At 44.0% G+C, this 18,016-nt stretch overlaps 1 protein-coding gene across 1 annotated transcript in view; it reads right to left on the bottom strand.

The window, feature by feature from the left end:
• The window catches only part of SV2B (synaptic vesicle glycoprotein 2B), a 71,730-nt gene that overhangs the window by 35,336 nt on the left and 18,378 nt on the right, over nt 1–18,016 (bottom strand). Inside the window, exon 2 of the mRNA XM_079954263.1 lies at nt 794–1,675. Coding sequence (XP_079810389.1) covers nt 794–1,286 — 493 coding nt within the window. The 5' untranslated portion in view covers nt 1,287–1,675. The remainder of the gene's footprint in view (nt 1–793; nt 1,676–18,016) is intronic.

Raw genomic sequence — 18,016 nt, forward strand, 5'->3', positions numbered from 1 at the left:
ACATTATCAACAATCAACCTTACAACAACTTACGTTTTTTCATAGATAATCACTTCAGGATGTTTCATGGAAAGGAAGAAAGGAAGGAAGGAAGGAAGGAAGGTTAATAAAAGCAGGGGTGGGTAACCTTTGACCCACAGGCTTAAGTTGGTCTGACCAGCATCCTCAATTGTCCTGCAAGGCCATTTCAGCCAAGCCACACCTAAACCCGATATATGTATATACATATACAAGTGCTGCACAAAGGGCTTGATGGGTTCCATTGGTGAGAAGAAACACTCCATTTTGATAAAAAGCATTTCCCCCCTTCCTAAGGAGGAGGTTTGTATTCAAAGCACTTCCTCCAGCACTTTGAATATAAATTCCTTTCTCTGCAAAAACTTCAAAGGGTCCCCTTTAATTGACCACCAGCTGATTACTGGTAACCGTGAGGTTCTTTGAGATGTGCCCCCATGCATCTTCCAAAGAGGTTGTGTTATAGCAATGTCTTCTGAACTTTGGCAGGTGTCATTATGGTACCATATGATTGGCATGTCCCACCCCCTGTCAAAGTTGGCCTGCTACAAGTAGGGAGAGAGAAAGATCTGCCCTCCCCCCAAAAAAATTGTATCTGTAAGGAGAAATTTGAGGAAACCACCAAGAGAATGTTCATTCAGCTTTGACTTCTAGTGGGTCTGCACCCTACTGGGAGCTAGAGGACATTAAGAATCAAATAGAGGATGCGATTCCAAGCAGTTTCAAATTATCCTACAGCTAGCCTCATGGCATGTGGCTGAAGAGAAGAGGGACTTACCTAGCATTCCTTTGTTGGAGCGTGACAAGCACATATCCTTCTCAGCGCTGGGTAGAACGAAGCCAACCACAAAGACCTCCACCCCATCTGCCATCAGTGCCAAGCCGAGGACAGTAAACAGCATCCATTGGAAGCGTCCATGACCGCATTCCTCAATGATGTTTTCGTACTGGTGGGCCAGCTGCTCCTCATCCTCCATCTTCTCCGCCATGAGGTCGGCGTGGTCTCTGAACTCATCAGCCACTTCTGGGGCTTTCTTCTTCTTCTGTTTCTTGAGGTCATCTGGGTGAGGGATGCCCTGGTACTCTCCTTCATAGACTTCATCATCTTCATCGTGCCCTTCGGTAGCATCGCTTTGAGCATCTTCCTCTTGAGCTGGCTCCTCCCCACTTTGATAATATCCATCATTGGGAGCATAACCTCCATAGCCGCCATCTTGGTACCGGTAATCATCGGAAACTTGGTTCACTTTGTTTCTTTGGCCATCATCCATTTTGAGTCTATATGTCTAGATATATTTAGCACAGTGTGTGGTTTTTATACTCTAGCGTATTATATGCTATTTCTTTTTTTTAGTTGTCCAATTTGTGCTGTTAGCTACACAAGCATAGCTTCTCCTTTGGAGACTGTCTTGATGTGCAATAAAAATGCCACAATTCTGAGAAAGCTCTCTGCTGGCGTTGTTGTTAATTAGGAACGGTATCCTCCCAGAGAACCATTGTATAGTACTTTTAAAAATCTCAGCGCTGCCTTATCATCTGTTTTACTTCTTTCAGCTATCAAGAGATATGGAAGGGATCAGCAATTTGGTATGACCAGGTACCGGTGGGGTTTGGGAGGTTGTTGGCTTTGCTGATTCATTCTGCCATGGAAGGTCAAGCCCTGGGGAAGAAAAAGAAAACAACAATGACTTGAAAATGCAAGGAAAGGTCTCAGCAAAAGGCAGGCTGCATCTGATGGGAAGCTTGTTTTTAATTGCAGAGGCACATAAAGGAACACAATATTATGGCACACAGACATAAAGGTGCATTTATCTTATTGGTAGAGACAGTAAAAGAATTCATCTGGTTCATTTTTTTGAACCACCTGATTTGCACTTTTCAGCTCTCAGCTCAACTAGCATATCAAATGCGTATAAAATGCATATTTTGGGGCTAAGATGCATACAAAAAAATGTGCATTTTAGGAAAGTGTGCATATGTTGCAGAGGGAAATGCATGTGAGCACAACACAATTTTTCATGCAGGGTTAAAAAAAAATAAAAATTTTCCAGATTGATGATGAAACACAACAGAATACAACTACAAAAGTGAAATGAACTGTAAGTGGACCAATATATTCGTTCCTAGTTATCTCGGTAAACTAGCCATGTGACTTATTGATTTATTTATAGCATAAAAACACACACACAAAATATGTCAGGCTTACAGTTTACAGTATAAAAACATAAAATGCATAACATAATAACAAATGAAACAATACCCACCCACCCACAGTTTGAAAGACCATAGATTGTTTAATTAGCCAAAGGCCTAGGAGAAGAGATTTTTGATTTTGTTTGCCATATGTCTAAAGATAAAATAAAGGCACCAGGTGAGCTTCCTTGTGGAGAGCATTCCATAAATGGGGAGGCACTGCAGAAAAGGCCTGTGTTCCCACTCTCCAGACCTCTGGTGGAGGGGGCACACAAAGAAGGACTTCTATGATTCTGTAATAATTCAACAGATTAGGTATCACTGCTTCTGTTTTAAAAGAAACCCCCAACTATCTACTCCTCATAAGACCAGGAAAATAGACATTCAATAGACATTCAAGTGTTTCCACAATGAAGGATGAACTATCTGAAGGGAAAGAAAGGACCAAAGGTGATTTTCAGAGGTTTCTTGGTGGCAGGGTGGGGTGGTCAAGTTCCATTGCCCTTCATAACTCCTTAGCATCCTTCCATGAGCAAAAGGAACAGAAATCATGTGCAAAATAAGTCCAATTCTGCCAACAAGGAAATTCAAAGGCAGTAGCTTTGAAGAAACAGTCAAGGAAGGAAGGAAGGAAGGAGAGTTTCAGCTAGACTTTGTGGAGCAGCTCACAGACAAGAGAATCAGGGCAGATGAAATGTTTTCCACGGACTCTGCAGCATCTTCAAGAAGACAAAAATAAATGATTGAGACAGCTTACCAATTGCTTACATGTTTCCCTCACTACCACAAGCACAGCATTTCAGTACAGCACAGTTGTCCCCAGAACACTGGGAGAAGTCCAAGTCCTACCACCAGGAGGACGTTCTGCAGTCTTTGAAAACAAGTTGTGAGCAAGGTTGGGGGATAGAATATAGAAGAAGGAACAATGGGGTGTTTTAGGTGATCCATGCCTAATCCATGGGGTCCCTACAACATGAAGTCAGCACCCCATCCCCATCGCTGCTCTGCTGGCATGCACAAATTATGCTCTAGGTGTCTAAAATCCTACACATACATGCAGAATCTGTGCAGTCATTCCCAAGATTAAATCTTTGAGTCAAGAACACAATTGCACATAAAGAAGTTTGGGTCTACTTTTTCATCTCCCTGCTGCCAACATGTATAGAATTTCATTTGCTTATCCCAAGCTGCTAGCATGTGAAGCAGATCAGGGAAAGCCAAGTCTGCCCAGTAGTAAGACCACCACCTTCTAGTCCTCCAGTCCTGAGCCAAGGGAAGCTCAGGTTGTTTCTGGATGTTCTTGGGATTCACAAAGACAAGAGCCAAGCAGTCCAGTCACTGTCTTCTGAACCCCAAGAGCACAAATTACTCAATAGTGTATGACCAGGCGGGTAGGTGCCAGATTCAGAGCTGAGCTTACTCCAAGAAGGCACATGAGGAATGAATGCAATGCTTTATTGTGGAGGTTATAAACAAAATAATAATAATAATAATAATAATAATAATAATAATAATAATAATAGACGCTTAAGAATGGCTAACAGTATAAAGACAACTTTGGGGTTTCGAGTACAGAACAAAATAACTGTCAAAGCTCCATGAAAGCTTTTCCTCCCCTGGTTGCAGCAAGAGCAGAGAAACAAGGTGAAGTCCTTTTTTAATGAGTTTTGTTCAATCCTAATAGTGAGACAAAAGAACGCAACAAGCCTTAACATGGTGTTGCTCCAAACTGGGCTCCTCCTCCCAGCTTCCTAGCAACAGCATCTCCCTTTACGGTGGCTGCTTGTAGCCAAAACTCTGATTCCATTGTTCCTGCACCCTTAATGAATGTCGAGTTCTGGGAGGAGGAGGATCAGAAATACTCTCCAGTGACAATGTGTCAGGTGGCTGCTCTGCTGCAATTCCTGCCCCCTTCTTCTAACACTTCCCAACTATTTTGTTCGTCTCTCTCTGACCTGTGTCCTTCTTCGTCCCCCTCAATCCCCTGTTGTAAATCAATGCTGCATTCTTCTTCTCCTGCAGCATCAGGAGAAGGGGGGGTGATCTCCACCACTCCTCCTCCGTCTCTCTCTCTTGAGTCCATTCCCTGACAATAACAAAAGCTAGCCTGCCACAGAAGCCACCAGCAGGCTGCATCCAGGCACATGTGGCTCTTGCAATTCAGGCAACTGCATCCTAAACACACATGGGACTCTATGAGTGTTGTCCATCAGGGGTGTCATCTAGGGGAGCAGGGGGCCAAAAGCCCCCAAAAATGTTCAAGGAGAGGGCTAGGGCCCCTCAAAATTCTGTGGTGACCATATGCACACACTGCGTGATGCGCTCACCTGACTTGCACATGCCATGGGACATTCTTGCATCACTCACACATGTCGTGGGGCACGCCCAACAGCATGCATGAGTGACATCAGCACGGCCCGCAGTGTGGGCACATGGCATGCACACATCACACAACCCTAGCTCCCTAAATTGCGGGGGCAAGCCAGAGCACTTGCAGTTCATAATTTGGGCATCTCCACGTAGATGTGTGAAAGAAGAGGAGAACAGCAGTACAGCCAAATATGACTTTTCAGGTATAGTCTGAACTCACCCTAGGCTAACCATGTTACTGTAATGCCCCATTCACAGCATGGATGTGCACATCACTTCAGTGAATGTATATGGGTTGGGAAGGGCAGGATTCCAAAAATGAAAATGAAGCAAGAACAACTGGCACGAATTGTGCGCTCTCTCTCTCTCTCTCTCTCTCACACACACACACACACACACACACACACACACACATGCCCCACTCCCCATTTGCACAGAGAAATGTTTTACCTTAACAGGAACACTGTATTCTTGTGCCCCCAAAGGTTGGGAAAGACTCATTGCCCAAAACCTGGGAGGACTGCTGCCTGTCAGTGTAGACAATACCAAGCTGGATGGACCAAGGTTCCAACTCAATATAAGGCAGCTTTAGTTTTATTTATTAAATTTCTATGCCACCCTTCAGCCGATCACAGGTCGGTTTACAATATGGAAACACAACAATGCATAACATAGAAAGAAACAAAAGCAATAACTCCTTATAGACCTTCAGACCAAGAATCGTAGGTCACTGGTAGAGCATTTGCTTGGCATGTAGAAGGTCCCAGGTTCAGTCCCGCATGGCACCTCCAGGTAGGGCTGGGAAAGACTCCCTGCCTGAAATCCTGGGGAGCCAACAGCAGTCCGTGTGGACAGAACTAAGTCTGATGGACTAAAGTTCTGACTCAGCAGGAAGCAGCTTCCTGTGCTCCTATGGCTCTGGAGCTGAGGGACACACCTCCTAAATCTAGATTCTGGTGCAGCCACCCACAGTTCCAGACCAGACCAGACATGAAGGTCTTTGCATGGGAGGCTTTCTCAGTTTGAGGGCTGCATTTCCTTGTGGGTAATGTCCCCTGGGCTGCATGCCAGTGGTGGGCAGGGAGGAGATGCAAAAGGTGGGTGAGAAGTAAAATTGGTGTGGCAATGGATGGAACTCCCTTGGTATAGTAGGTTATAGTCCATCCATGCAAAAACCAGATTTAGACCTAGAGAGTGGGGCAGAGGCTCCAACTTGAGCTCAAGATTGAGGGGGCCCGGTGTGCGTTGCTCATGTGTGATGTCATATGTGTAACATGTGACATGCACCTCACATCATCAGGAGGAGGCTGAGCCCAGAGCCCAGCATGTGCCATGCTCAGCTCTGTGCTTGGCCTCTTCCACTCCCTCAACATTGAGAAGACCTATTGGCCCCATAGATCTGGCATCGCTGGAGTGGCAGAAGGAGGAAGGAAGGAAGGAAGGAAGGAAGGAAGGAAGGAAGGAAGGAAGGAAGACGAAGCAGGCCCAGTTAGGGCTTAAGGGGGCAACATATGATTTTATTTATTGTTTATCTCTTGCATTTATATTCCACATTTTCTTCCAAGGAGCTCAACGCTATGAACATGGTTCTCCCCTCCCCATTTTATCCTCAACAACTCTGTGAAGTAGCTTAGGCTGAGAGGCAGTGACTGGTCCAAAGTCACTACTTGAGCTGCACAACCAAGGGGGGATTTGAACCCTTTTCTCCCAGGGCCTGGTCTGACATTCTAACTACTACAACACACTGCCTCTCAGACATAGCCTAAGGGTAGTCCAGGGGACCTGACAGAGAGGCCTGTCTCTCTGTTCTTCAGCCCCAGTACAAACTACACACTAGATAGCATACCATCACAACATTACGGAGACGTAGCTTAGCTATGGTTCCTGCGTTGCAGGGGGTTGGACTAGATGACCCTTGGAACCCATCCAGCTCTACACACAGAGAGAAACTTTGCATAGAATATGTGCAAACAGAGGGAAAAGACGACAGTGTTGGCACTCAGCAGATCCAGGCCCTGACTCAACCATGCCAGTGGCTTGGAGCAGAAGCATGTTCATTGTAATTAAATTGCTTTCTAAGACAGAATCATTTGTTGTTGTTGTTTATGGTGTTTTGTTTTTTGATCTTCTGTACACACACAGCAGATAAGTACAACTCCCATTTCATTACCAGTGCCCCACCGGCCCTGGAAATAATGAATTTCAACCAGGCCCATGAATAGTGGAAAGCAAATTGTATCAAAACTGCTTAACACCCTGCAACTCCTGCTTTGCATAGGATAGCTGGAAGAAAGACGACGAGAGAGGAGAAAATGTGCAAACAATTTATAACTGGGGCGTGTGAGGAACCTAGCTCTTCCCTTCTCTTGAGCTTTCGGCTCTTAACGTGCAAAAAACAACATTAGCTGATGGGCTGTGATTGCTTCCTTCAATTCCTTGAAAAACCAATAATTTTGGGAATACTTCTGCAGTGCCCTGGGGTAGTTTATTTCATTTGGATGAAATGAAAGAAAAACAAACGGCGGCATATTTTGACTTGGGCTTTACAGAGTTTCCTGCCCTGTTCAAACCCCTCGTGACTTGTTTTCTGCCCCCTAACTTCAACTCCTGGAACTTGACATGGGCTGTGGGGGGATTTGATGGCAGAAAATAAAATAGCTTCAAGCAATAACATTTTTTAAAATAAGAAAAAGACAGCTTGGCTTAAAAGCAGTGAGCAAAGCGACATTCCTTCAAGCCTTTAAATTTAACCTTTGTCGTTTCAGTGGCTTTTCTGATTTTTTTAAAAAATGGATTGTTTGGGTTTTTAAAGGTGAAGCAGTAGGTTTCTTCAAAACATCAATTAAAAAAAGAAAAATAAAGAACCATGGAAAAGGTTGTGTTTTTCAGAGCATGAGCAGCTGATTCCTGCTTCCTGCCACTTTGGATTCATATCACTGCTCCCAAAAATGCTAGGTTGTTTTTCTGTTAAATACATGCTTCTCTTCCTAAAAAGGAGGCACTGTAGTCCTTGTTAACATTCAGAGTAGAGAGAATGCTACCTGCTACTAGCAGAGTTCTGAGATCTTTAAATTAAGCCTAGGAAACCTTGGTCATGCAACAGGAATCATCTAAAAGTAGAGTTCTATTTTGGTAGCAACTTGGGACAGAACAATCCTAACTTCACAAAGACACTGAAGAGTCTGAAATGGTAAAGACTGGCCAGGAAAGAAATCTTGGGGTGATAGTGGACAGCTGAGTGAAATGTTGAGCCTGCTGTGACCTAAAAAGGGGCATTTTCTGCTACTCTTCCTGTGCTAGTATGGAATGCCATCCCTTCTTTTGTAATGCCCTGAATTCCCCAGGAAGAGTGATTGGTTGTTAAACCACTCTGTGTGTTAAGTTGCGGGTGAACATATCAGACGACACAGCGATTCTTCAAACAGCTCTTGTTTATTCACAGGCCAGAACAGAACTGAACTGAAGGGTTCAGCCAGCCTGCTTATATACAGCTCCACTAGAATGCAACAGTAACCATTTTCTGTAACTATCCAATCACTGAATGTCACTTTCGATCTCTTATTTGCATATGTGGACCTGAACTATCTACAGTATCCCCCTGCTGGCCCAGGGTGAGAACATCTGTACATAACACTGTGGATTGTAGCTCTATGTGGGGAATGAGGATCTCCTAACAACTCTCAGCACCTTTACCAAACTACACTTCCCAGGATTCTTTGGGAGAAGCCATGACTGTTAAAGTGGCAGCGTACTGCTATAAATGTATATTGCAGATGTGGCCTTAGTTTGCACGGTTTAATTTGGGAACATAATTTTTTGCATCTGACTCCCCTGTTAAGATTTTCTTCCCCTTTCTTTGACCCCTCATGCATTTTGTTTGTCCATTTTAAAATATGTATATGCTTCCCTTTACCAAACCAATTCCAGGGAGGTAGGCTTGCCATAGGTCAGGAAAATTCCTGAGACCTCCGGGTATAGGGCGGTATATAAATTCAAAGAATGAATGAATGAATGAATGAATGAATGAATGACATGTCCTGATTTGGCGGTATAAAAGTAGCATCAGGGGGGAATTTTGCCGAATTGGCAAAATGTCAGGGGAAAACCCAGATGTATGGAAAAAGCAGTAGAAACAGCTCAAAAAGCTTAAAATCACTATATTTGGTGGTTTTACTTTTTAAAATATGGCAACCCTAGGGAAGGTGAATTATAAATCATGAATTATATAAGTCACGAATTACTAAAATATACAATAAAACCATAACATGAGCAAGAATATGAGGCTAAGGCAAATAAAAATACCCGAGAAAACAGAAATGCTATAATTTGACGCCAAAAAGTTGTGTGTGAGAGAGATGCACAAATAGGAGATGACCCTGCATGTGTCTCTACTCAGCCTTCCCCATTCCAGTGACCTTCAAATGCTTTTGGACTACAACTCCCATCATCCCTCACCATTGGCCATGCTGGTTGTGGCTGATGGAAGTTGGAGTCCAAAAAACCTCTTGGCTAGCATCAGGATGGGGAAGACTGCTCTAGTCCATGAAAGTTTCATGTTCAGAAGTCACTCAGTACGCAAGCTCATGACCGGCACTTTATTATTATTCCAGTTCTGTCTTTCCGTTTCCCCCCCAGCATTGCGAGAGAAAGGCAAGCTGCAAAGAGATGACTTTCCTCCAATATTCATGTGTATCTTTTTTTAAAAAGGGAGATTGATCTCATGTGACCAATCCATTTAAACATTGCATGGCCTCTATACTACCCTGCATAATGCATTACCAACAGGAATTACTTTAGATGCTCACATTACTCCCATGTCTCATGAAGACCTACAAATCACTCCCTATTGAAAGTTGTAGCAAAAATAGTGTCAGCAAGTTGGGTGACTAATGTTTCTCTCCTCTTCTGACCTTCCTCCCCTCCCTCAAATTAAAACTCCCTTTATAATTATTTTGTTTGTTTCTTGTTCTCTTTTCTATCTTGGATTTATCTTATCTTATCTTATCATCTTATCTTATCTTTTCTTCTTTCATTTATTTATTTATTTATTTATTTAAATGGTGACTAAATTGCATCTATTGATCATCATTCCCAGAAATAGAGCTTGACTGCTGGGTGCTATCAGACAGTGACTCTTGGATTATTGACCCAATAGTAGAGAACCCTTCACAGCCTGTATTGGAGACAGATATGTTATATGGGGTAATATTCAGGGGCAGCAACTTCCTGAGTAGGTTGCTAAAACCCAGTCATAGGGGATAGATTTTGCACTTGCAAGATGATGCTTTGAATATTGGCTAAGAGAGTTTTCTGTGGCTGCTGTCAGGCTGAAGAGCGAAAATGAAAATAAACCTCAGATTACTCCAGCAGTACTTAAATAACAGTAGAAGAAGGCAAGTAATGTGTCTGATGGATGTGATATTGCCAGTTATAAGAACTCTCCATAGGGTTTATTAAGTGAGCTATCTGTGCTATAAGATCCTATGTTAGTAGCTGCGTGATACAGTTTGGAGGCGCCGAAAGGCATTTGAAGGTCATTGTGATAACACGGGCTGATTCCAAGAGGCAAATTTCAGCACCATGGACAGTGGACTGGTACTTGCATGCCTAGAGAAATGGGAAAACAAGGTAGGCCATCGCTCCATTTATCACTATAGTATCACCAAGTTGCTTTTTAAGACTCTGTGTTAGCTCTCCCACAGCTAGAGTCACATACTCCCTTGGTTCAAATTACAGGTTGGCAGAAGGTCAAAGAAGATGCATCTTTGGCAAGGTAGGCAAGCAAGGGAGTGAAAAGAGAGGCAGAGCTCAAATCCTGCTGGAATATATTAGCAAACCGAGTCCATGAATTATTTAAAGGAGCCATTTTGCTACCAAAAATATCACTGCAGAGATTATTTTGCCTGAAATGCCAGTCTGTAGCTAGAAGAACCCATGTTTGTTGATCATTTTTCTTGTATGTGTGTGGGGGGGACGGGAGAGTATGACAAGTATAATGAGGTATTTTATGCTATTGTTGCAGTACGGTAATCTGTTTTCTTGAAGGACAAGTGATCACAGCTGAGGAGGAGTAATTTGTCTTGACAAAAACTTTTAAAGCTACAAGCAAGCTACTTGCCTATCAGATACAGTCCTAGGTGCTGAAATTTTCCTCTCGGTCTCCTACCTCCATCGCTACCATCGTACAAGGGGTGGGGTTACAGAGAAAGAAAGCACTTTCTGGGGGAGGCGGAGCCTTCATAATTATTGCACATCCATACTAAATGGTACTGAAAACATGTAATGCAAATTTGGGTTTTAAAACATATTTAAAGAGCAACCCTTCCCCCAAGTTTATGGAACTGCACCCACAATTCAAATATTCTTGTAGATTCCAGGAGTTATTTACTGAGCATGCACTCTGATACACTCACACAAAACATGTGTGGAGGTTATGCAACATCGCCTATTTATTGAACATTTATCATGATACGTTAGTGCTGACATTATAGGTCATTGCCAGCTACTGGTTGTTCCCCATGAAATTTTCTGTCGTTTTACTTATCAGACTTTGTGGGGTTGGGGCGGTGGGGGGGGGGAGAGAATATTAGTACTATATAGTGCAAGTTAACAGCAACATTTTTGTACATACAAACAGCCTATCTAGAAACAGCTTTCTACTGACTGAAGGTGATCCCTCACTTTCATGAATGCAGTGGGAGTATCCATGGGGGGGGGGGGATGGTCTAAAATATTTGTCTCTACCCTCAAAAAATAAAAGTTCTCCAAGGCCAGAGGCTTTCAATGTGGTGCCTACAGATGCCTTCCCTTGAGACCACAGGGATCTCTCTTCCACAGCAACCCGCCCCCCCCCCCAAAAAAGAAGACCTGAAAGAATCAATCTATTATAGCCAATAGCATAGCTATGTTTGTGGGCTATGATTGGTTTCAGAGTGTGATGCCCTTGACAGTTTCTCTGGTTCAAATATGCACCTACAGGCCCTAAAAGGTTGACAACAAATAAAAAGAATACCAAGTTCATTTAGTGAAGGGTATGGCATTTTAGGAAATCAACATATATTAGCATGACCCATCAATCACAAGTAAGCAAAAACTGATGATGATCATCCATGTTCTCCATTAAGCTGCATACCTGCAGCCGTTAATTATGTTGTTATACTGCTGATCGCATGGTCAGTGCTGTTGTGCAGGATGAGGCTCACCTATATTTGTTCAATGAATGTGCTATAATAGCCAGTTCCCTTTTAATAGCTCTTAATGTGTTTCAGGCATCAAAGTATTGTAGAACAATAATGAAGCGGCGGGAAAGAGAGATCACAAACCTGGATATCTACATTTTATTCAAAGAAAATAGAAAAAGATTTGAAGAGGTGGGAGGTGGGAACAGAAGCATGCCCCTTCTCATAGATTTCAAGTAAAAATAAAACCCTAATACTCCAGGGATGCTGCCCCATAATGTTCAGTTTGAACCTCAGCTGAGCATTGCATCTCCCATAGAACCCAGGGCTTTCAAATGAAGCTGAACGCTGAGATGGCTTTAGAAGACAATTAGGCAAACTCATGGAGGATGAGGCTATGCTCCACCTCCACTGTCAAAAGCAGGATGCCTCTGAATGTCAATTTCTGGGACTCACAGTGAGAGAGACTACTGCTGCACTCAAGTGCTGCTGATGAGCTTCCCAAAGGCATCTAGATGTCCACTGTATGACACTGGGCCTTTGAGCTGAGCCAGCACAGGCCTTCTTATAGGGCGGCGGGTGGCACTGTGGTCTAAACCACTGAACCTCTTGGGCTTGCCGATCAGAAGGTCAGCAGTTCAAATCCCTGCCATGGGGTGGGCTCCCATTGCTCTGTCCCAGCTCCTGCCAACCTAGCAGTTCGAAAGCACGCCAGTGCAAGTAGATAAATAGGTACTACTGTGACGGGAAAGTAAACTGTGTTTCCATGTGTTCTGGCTTCCATCACACCATTCCGTTGTGCCAGAAGCAATTTAGTCATGCCGGCCACATGACCCAGAAAGCTGTCTGTCCCGGCCTGAAAGCGAGATGAGTGTCACAACCCCATAGTTGCCTTTGACTGGACTTAACCATCCAGGGGTCCTTTACCTATTTTTATTATTATTTTGAATTCATATTCCCAAATAGGTGATTAGAACCGTTCAACCCACTGTTAGATTTGAGTCTCTTAAACCAATCTGTACTAAAAGCACCTCCATAGATACCTTACATTTCCTCTCTGAAACAGTGTAATCCAATGAACGATGTCATAATTCAATTTAATATAGTGACAGGTGTCCTTCAATTGCATGTATATCTAATACTTCAGGAATCCTGAGCCATAGGAGTAAGGGGGTTCTTTGCATATAAAGGGGATTCTTAGAATGTAATTACTTTCCTATCCCTGCCCCAATGATTATTTCAAGAAGTTCATATTCCACATCACTTTAATTTTTATTTTATTTTTAAGAACAGCTTTTTGCAGAAAAGTAAGAGCTGGTTGGGTGGTGGTGGAGGAGGTTGTTTGTTTGTGATTAGAAAAGCGTAGCAGAAGTTTTTGTCTGATTTTTAAGGAATTGTGGTATTTTTAAGTCTGACATTTTAGAAGTGTGAATACTTGAAAAGATTGACTAACAGCATTATGGCCAACAATAAGTTAGCAGAATGTTCCTGCAACAGGCGATGCAAACAGATCCCATTGGTCTTACTGGAAGAAAAATCTGTAGCCTTATTTCAAAGCCAGAATGCTGGGGAAATTGTGCAGTTGTTATTTGAAAGCTCTGGCTTGCAGGAGAAAAAATGTCAGGGGCAAAGTCACAACCCCATTCAGCAAATAGTTCACACAAACATATCACATATCTCTCCCTTTCCCATGTACACACCCACACACCCACACACACCCACACCCCAATGGTCCCCATTTCATCCATTTCCCAAAATTTCTGAGGGTTGAGTCCAATTCATAGAATTATGTGTAGAACATATTAAGCTCATGGCTTATGCAGGGGTTACATTCCAGGGATTGTGCCTAAAGCCAAATTGTGTATAGTCAAAACACATTGGATTAAATTGCGGGTGGGATTGCCAAAGTCATTTTCCCCAGTATCCCATCCCCTTTTAATTTTTTCTGTCAAAATTGTCATGTGTATGATGCTGAATTTGCACAAGTTAAATGTGTGTAAGTTGCAGGCTTACTGTACTGCAAAACACAGTAAGACATAAATCTGCCCGCAGCTTACTACCAGATAAAGTACATATACGATTGCAGCCTTAAGTCACAAAATAATGGATAGATCTATCTTCGGCCTTCATGCATTGTATGGTTTCTTCCCCCCACCCCCTACAGCAGACTTGCTCTTTGGTTTTATTGAATTTTTCTTTTTCCATTGTGCTGTTTAATTTTTCATTATGTCCAATGGGTAGGATCCAGCTGATATTCTTGCACTCACAGCAGGGCTTTTAGTGAAGGTTGGTGGTTTTTTGTTATTTCCACCTGCAGCTGCCCACACCACCTCCAACCTTGTTCTCCAGAGACCTCAACTTTCTGGAGCTCATTTCAGGTGGTGCTAGTAGGGGCTGGAGTGGGGAAGGAGAACTACCAAAAACCATCTCGCCTCCTCCAGAATCATTTGCTTTTCAGCATATGCTACCAGGTGGAGAGGGCTATTTGCAATTTTTGTGACAGACAGACTTCTGGACCTGTTTGCAAGGCTGATTCTGAGGAATGTAGCCTTGGAACTGAATTATAGTCCGACCACATATTCCCACTACTCTGACAATCTAAAAACAGAGAAAGAGTATCAGCAATTTTGTCAAAAGCAAGATCCCAGCCATAGATGCTGATGAGCCACGAATCTAAACATTATAGCTAAAACATATTAGGTAAAATTTAGTCACAGAATTTAGCACAGCCATACTGGCTGGGGCTGATGGGAGTTCTAGTCCAAAACATCTGGAGGGCACCAGGTTGAGAGAGACTGTCCATCATCGACAGGCTTAAACAAGTGCCCAGCGAATGCAACACAACCATTTTGCAGGAGAGTGAAAAATCTGTCTTCCCACTCTGACAGTCTCTCAGCAACATGAGGATCTGAGCCCCTTAATTCCCTGCTTTTCTGCCTGCTTCATTCCATCTCTACTCTTATGGACTGTCAGATGAGAGTCCGTGCCTGAGAATCCGCAGTGAGGGGGTTCCCTGCAGTATGAAGTCATGGAGAGAGAAAAAGTTGGCTCAGCTCGCCAATCAGGTGGTTTATTCTTCCGCTGGAGTAAACCCATGCATTTGCCTGACTCCTGCTGTCTTTTTTCCCTGGGCTTATCCACACTTCCTCTTGTCCCACTGCTTTCCCCCAGAGAAAACCACTCCTTCGTATTCTCTGGATTGACATTTGCTCTGATTTAGAGCTAAAGAGCAGGTTTTCCCTCAGAAAGGAGCAGGGCAAGGGGGAAATGCTTAGACCCATGCCTAGAAAGCATAAGTCAAGTGGCAAACTGCTTGGACCCCATTCTTTCTAAGCATGGCACAGCTTATCCTTCTAGCCCACCAGCCCACCCAACCCCTGCCTGTCCAGTTACAGCCAGCCAGTTGTCCGTCTCACCCTCATCTCAATGCTGACATGATGTCTTGGCAGGGCTGCCTTAAGCATATGCGGCACCAGGTGCAAAGATCTGCCTGGTGCCCCCCCCCCCAGTTGCCCAGTCCTAGGCACGCAGGAGGGCGGAGCCAGATGGCTGCCTCAGCATCTGCTGGCTCAGTTTCCCACAAACTCGTGACACAGAGCCCACTGTGGTGCTCCAACCGACGGATGGGCTCTTCCCCGGACTCAACTCTTGGGCCCTGGACTCTCAGCCTGGTCTCCTGAGAGCCCGCGCCCGGGTGCCCCGCACCCCTAGCACCTATGGGTAAGACGGCCCTGTGTCTTAGGCATTTGGCAAAGAGAAGAAGCTGAGGGTTACCATGACAAAGCACTTCCCTCCTCACGCCCTCTCTTCCTCACCTCTTTCCCATCTTGTCTCCCTGAATTTCTATTTCTCTCCATAGAGTGTGTCTAGTCGTCTGCTGCATTTTCCACAGCTACCTTTGCACTCAAAGCAGTTTAAAAAGACTAAATAGACTAGCCTGGGAACTATATTACATGGTAATGATTAAAATATCGTGGCAGTACTAACAGTTCAGCAATTAACAATTTGTTTCAAATGCATCAGGGAAAATTAAGCATGCATAAGGTTTACCAACAACAGGCCAATATACATCCCAAAGTACAGTGGTACCTCGGGTTACAGACACTTCAGGTTACAGTCGCTTCAGGTTACATACGCTTCAGGTTACAGACTCCACTAACCCAGAAATAGTACCTCGGGTTAAGAACTTTGCTTCAGGATGAGAACAGAAATCGTGCAGCGGCGTGGCAGCAGCGGGAGGCCCCATTAGCTAAAGTGGTTAAGAACAGTTTCAGGTTAAGAATGGACCTCCAGAATGAATTAAGTTCTTAACCTGAGGTACCACTGTATACCTAAAGCTGATGGTGTCAGTAGCTAGCCACCCCCACCCCAAAACAACCAACAACACCTCCCTGGCTAAGGAGTTCCTGATGGTCAAAGACAACCCGCCCATCAGGTGGAGTCAAACACCGGTCTCAGATGGTAGTAGAGCAAGAGGCAGCACTCTGCACTTCCCATCACTTCCACCACCACGAGGGAGGTGTTCCAGTGTGTGGCATTGCTGTTCATCTTCCCCACCCCACCCCCCAACACAGAAGCCGAGCAGCAATACTTTGAGGAGCACACCGGCTCCTGCCAAGTTTGGCAAGAGCTGGGTTGTTCCCGTACGCTGTTTTGCCGCTTGGCTCCCCACTCCCTCCCAGGGAAGTAGCTGAGTGGCCATGCTTTGAGGAACACCCCAGCTCCTGCCCAGTTCAGTGAGAGCTGGAGTGCTGCGGCAGTGGCAGTCGTGGTGGTGGATGGGGGGCAATTCCCATTTTGCCTCAGGCGGCAAAAGAGAATGGGCTGCCCCTGCTTATGGTTGTTTCCAAGCGGGTATATTTAGTGTGTCTGTGAATTCTCTCTTTTAACATGTAGTGAACTGTTGTGCACGTGTTATGGTCATTATTATTATTGCTATTTATTTAATTTATATACCGCCCTATACCTGGGGGGGGGGGTCTCAGGATAGTTCACAGAACAAAAACCAAGATATAAAACCACAAAATACATAATAAAAACAAAAACAACCCAATAGCCCCCCTACCAAAAAACACATTTTAAAAGGGCATAGGATGGAAATCAGATCAACCAAAGGCCTGGTTAAAAAGGAATGTTTTTGCCTGGTGCCTAAAGGTGTAGAATGAGGGCACCAGGCGAACTTCCCTGCGGAGATCATTCCACAGATGGGGAGCCACTGTAGAGAAGGCCCAGTCTCGTGTTGCCACCCTCCGGACCCCTCAAGGAGGAGGCATATGAAGAAGGGCCTCATGTTAAAGTGCTTTTGTATTACTATGTATTGAATCATATTGTGATGTCATGGATTTATAAATAAAATTAGAATTATTTTTACAAGAACAATATTGGGAGAGAGGCACCTTCCCATCCCTTCCACCCAACACACGGAGTACCTTTTGGTTTATTCAGAAGGGTCACCTCTTTCAAAGAAGCTGAAGGTATCTAGAAATGTACCTGCCCTGTAACAGTCTACATGAAACACAGTTGAAAGCAAAGGAGGCCAGTTCTCTCCTTGAAGTGTGAGATCAGATGGTTCCTATTTTAGACTCTAAGCACAAATGGTATTAAGAGGCAGAAACCGAATCCCCGAGTGACCTCCTCGATGACTCCTTGGAGAATAGGTTGTGTCGAGATTGCGCTTCCTTTCTCTTGATCCAGTATTTAAAGGCCATAATGCAATGCCATATGGAGAGGAGTGAGTTAATCCACAGTGGGCAATGGGAAGACAAAAAATGCTTTCCCCTTGAAATACGGCCTTCCAGAAGGGGAAGCATTTCTTTTCCTGTGCAAACATACAAAAATAACATGCCAGAGAGAGGCGGCTAGCCTGAAAACCTTCTTCCTGGCGTGCTAGATTTATATGCGCAGGAAGTCACTTTGTCTTTTTCACTCTGGGGAAATCTCCAGTACAGCTTTATCCACACCCAACAATCTGAACTGGTACAGTCCAGAAACAATTACATCACACAACTTTATGAATTTATTTAAAACACAGTATAAGCTGCCTTTCATCAATGCAGAGTCCAGGGTAGGGTACAGAACATAATTTGTGTTTTTTTATATAAAAAAAACCCAGCATGGGGTCAGTGGTTTGGGAGCACTGGGAAAGAGGTCTTAACCTTCCCAAGGGTCCCAATCCAGCCCAAATCACAATAGGGATGAATGAGTCTGTCATTTTCAGTTTCTTTTGGTCTCTTATTTTCCCTGTTATATGTTCAGTTCTC

The sequence above is a fragment of the Podarcis cretensis genome (genome assembly GCF_951804945.1).
Source record: "Podarcis cretensis genome assembly, chromosome: 14".
NCBI classification, from domain to species: Eukaryota; Metazoa; Chordata; class Lepidosauria; order Squamata; family Lacertidae; genus Podarcis; species Podarcis cretensis.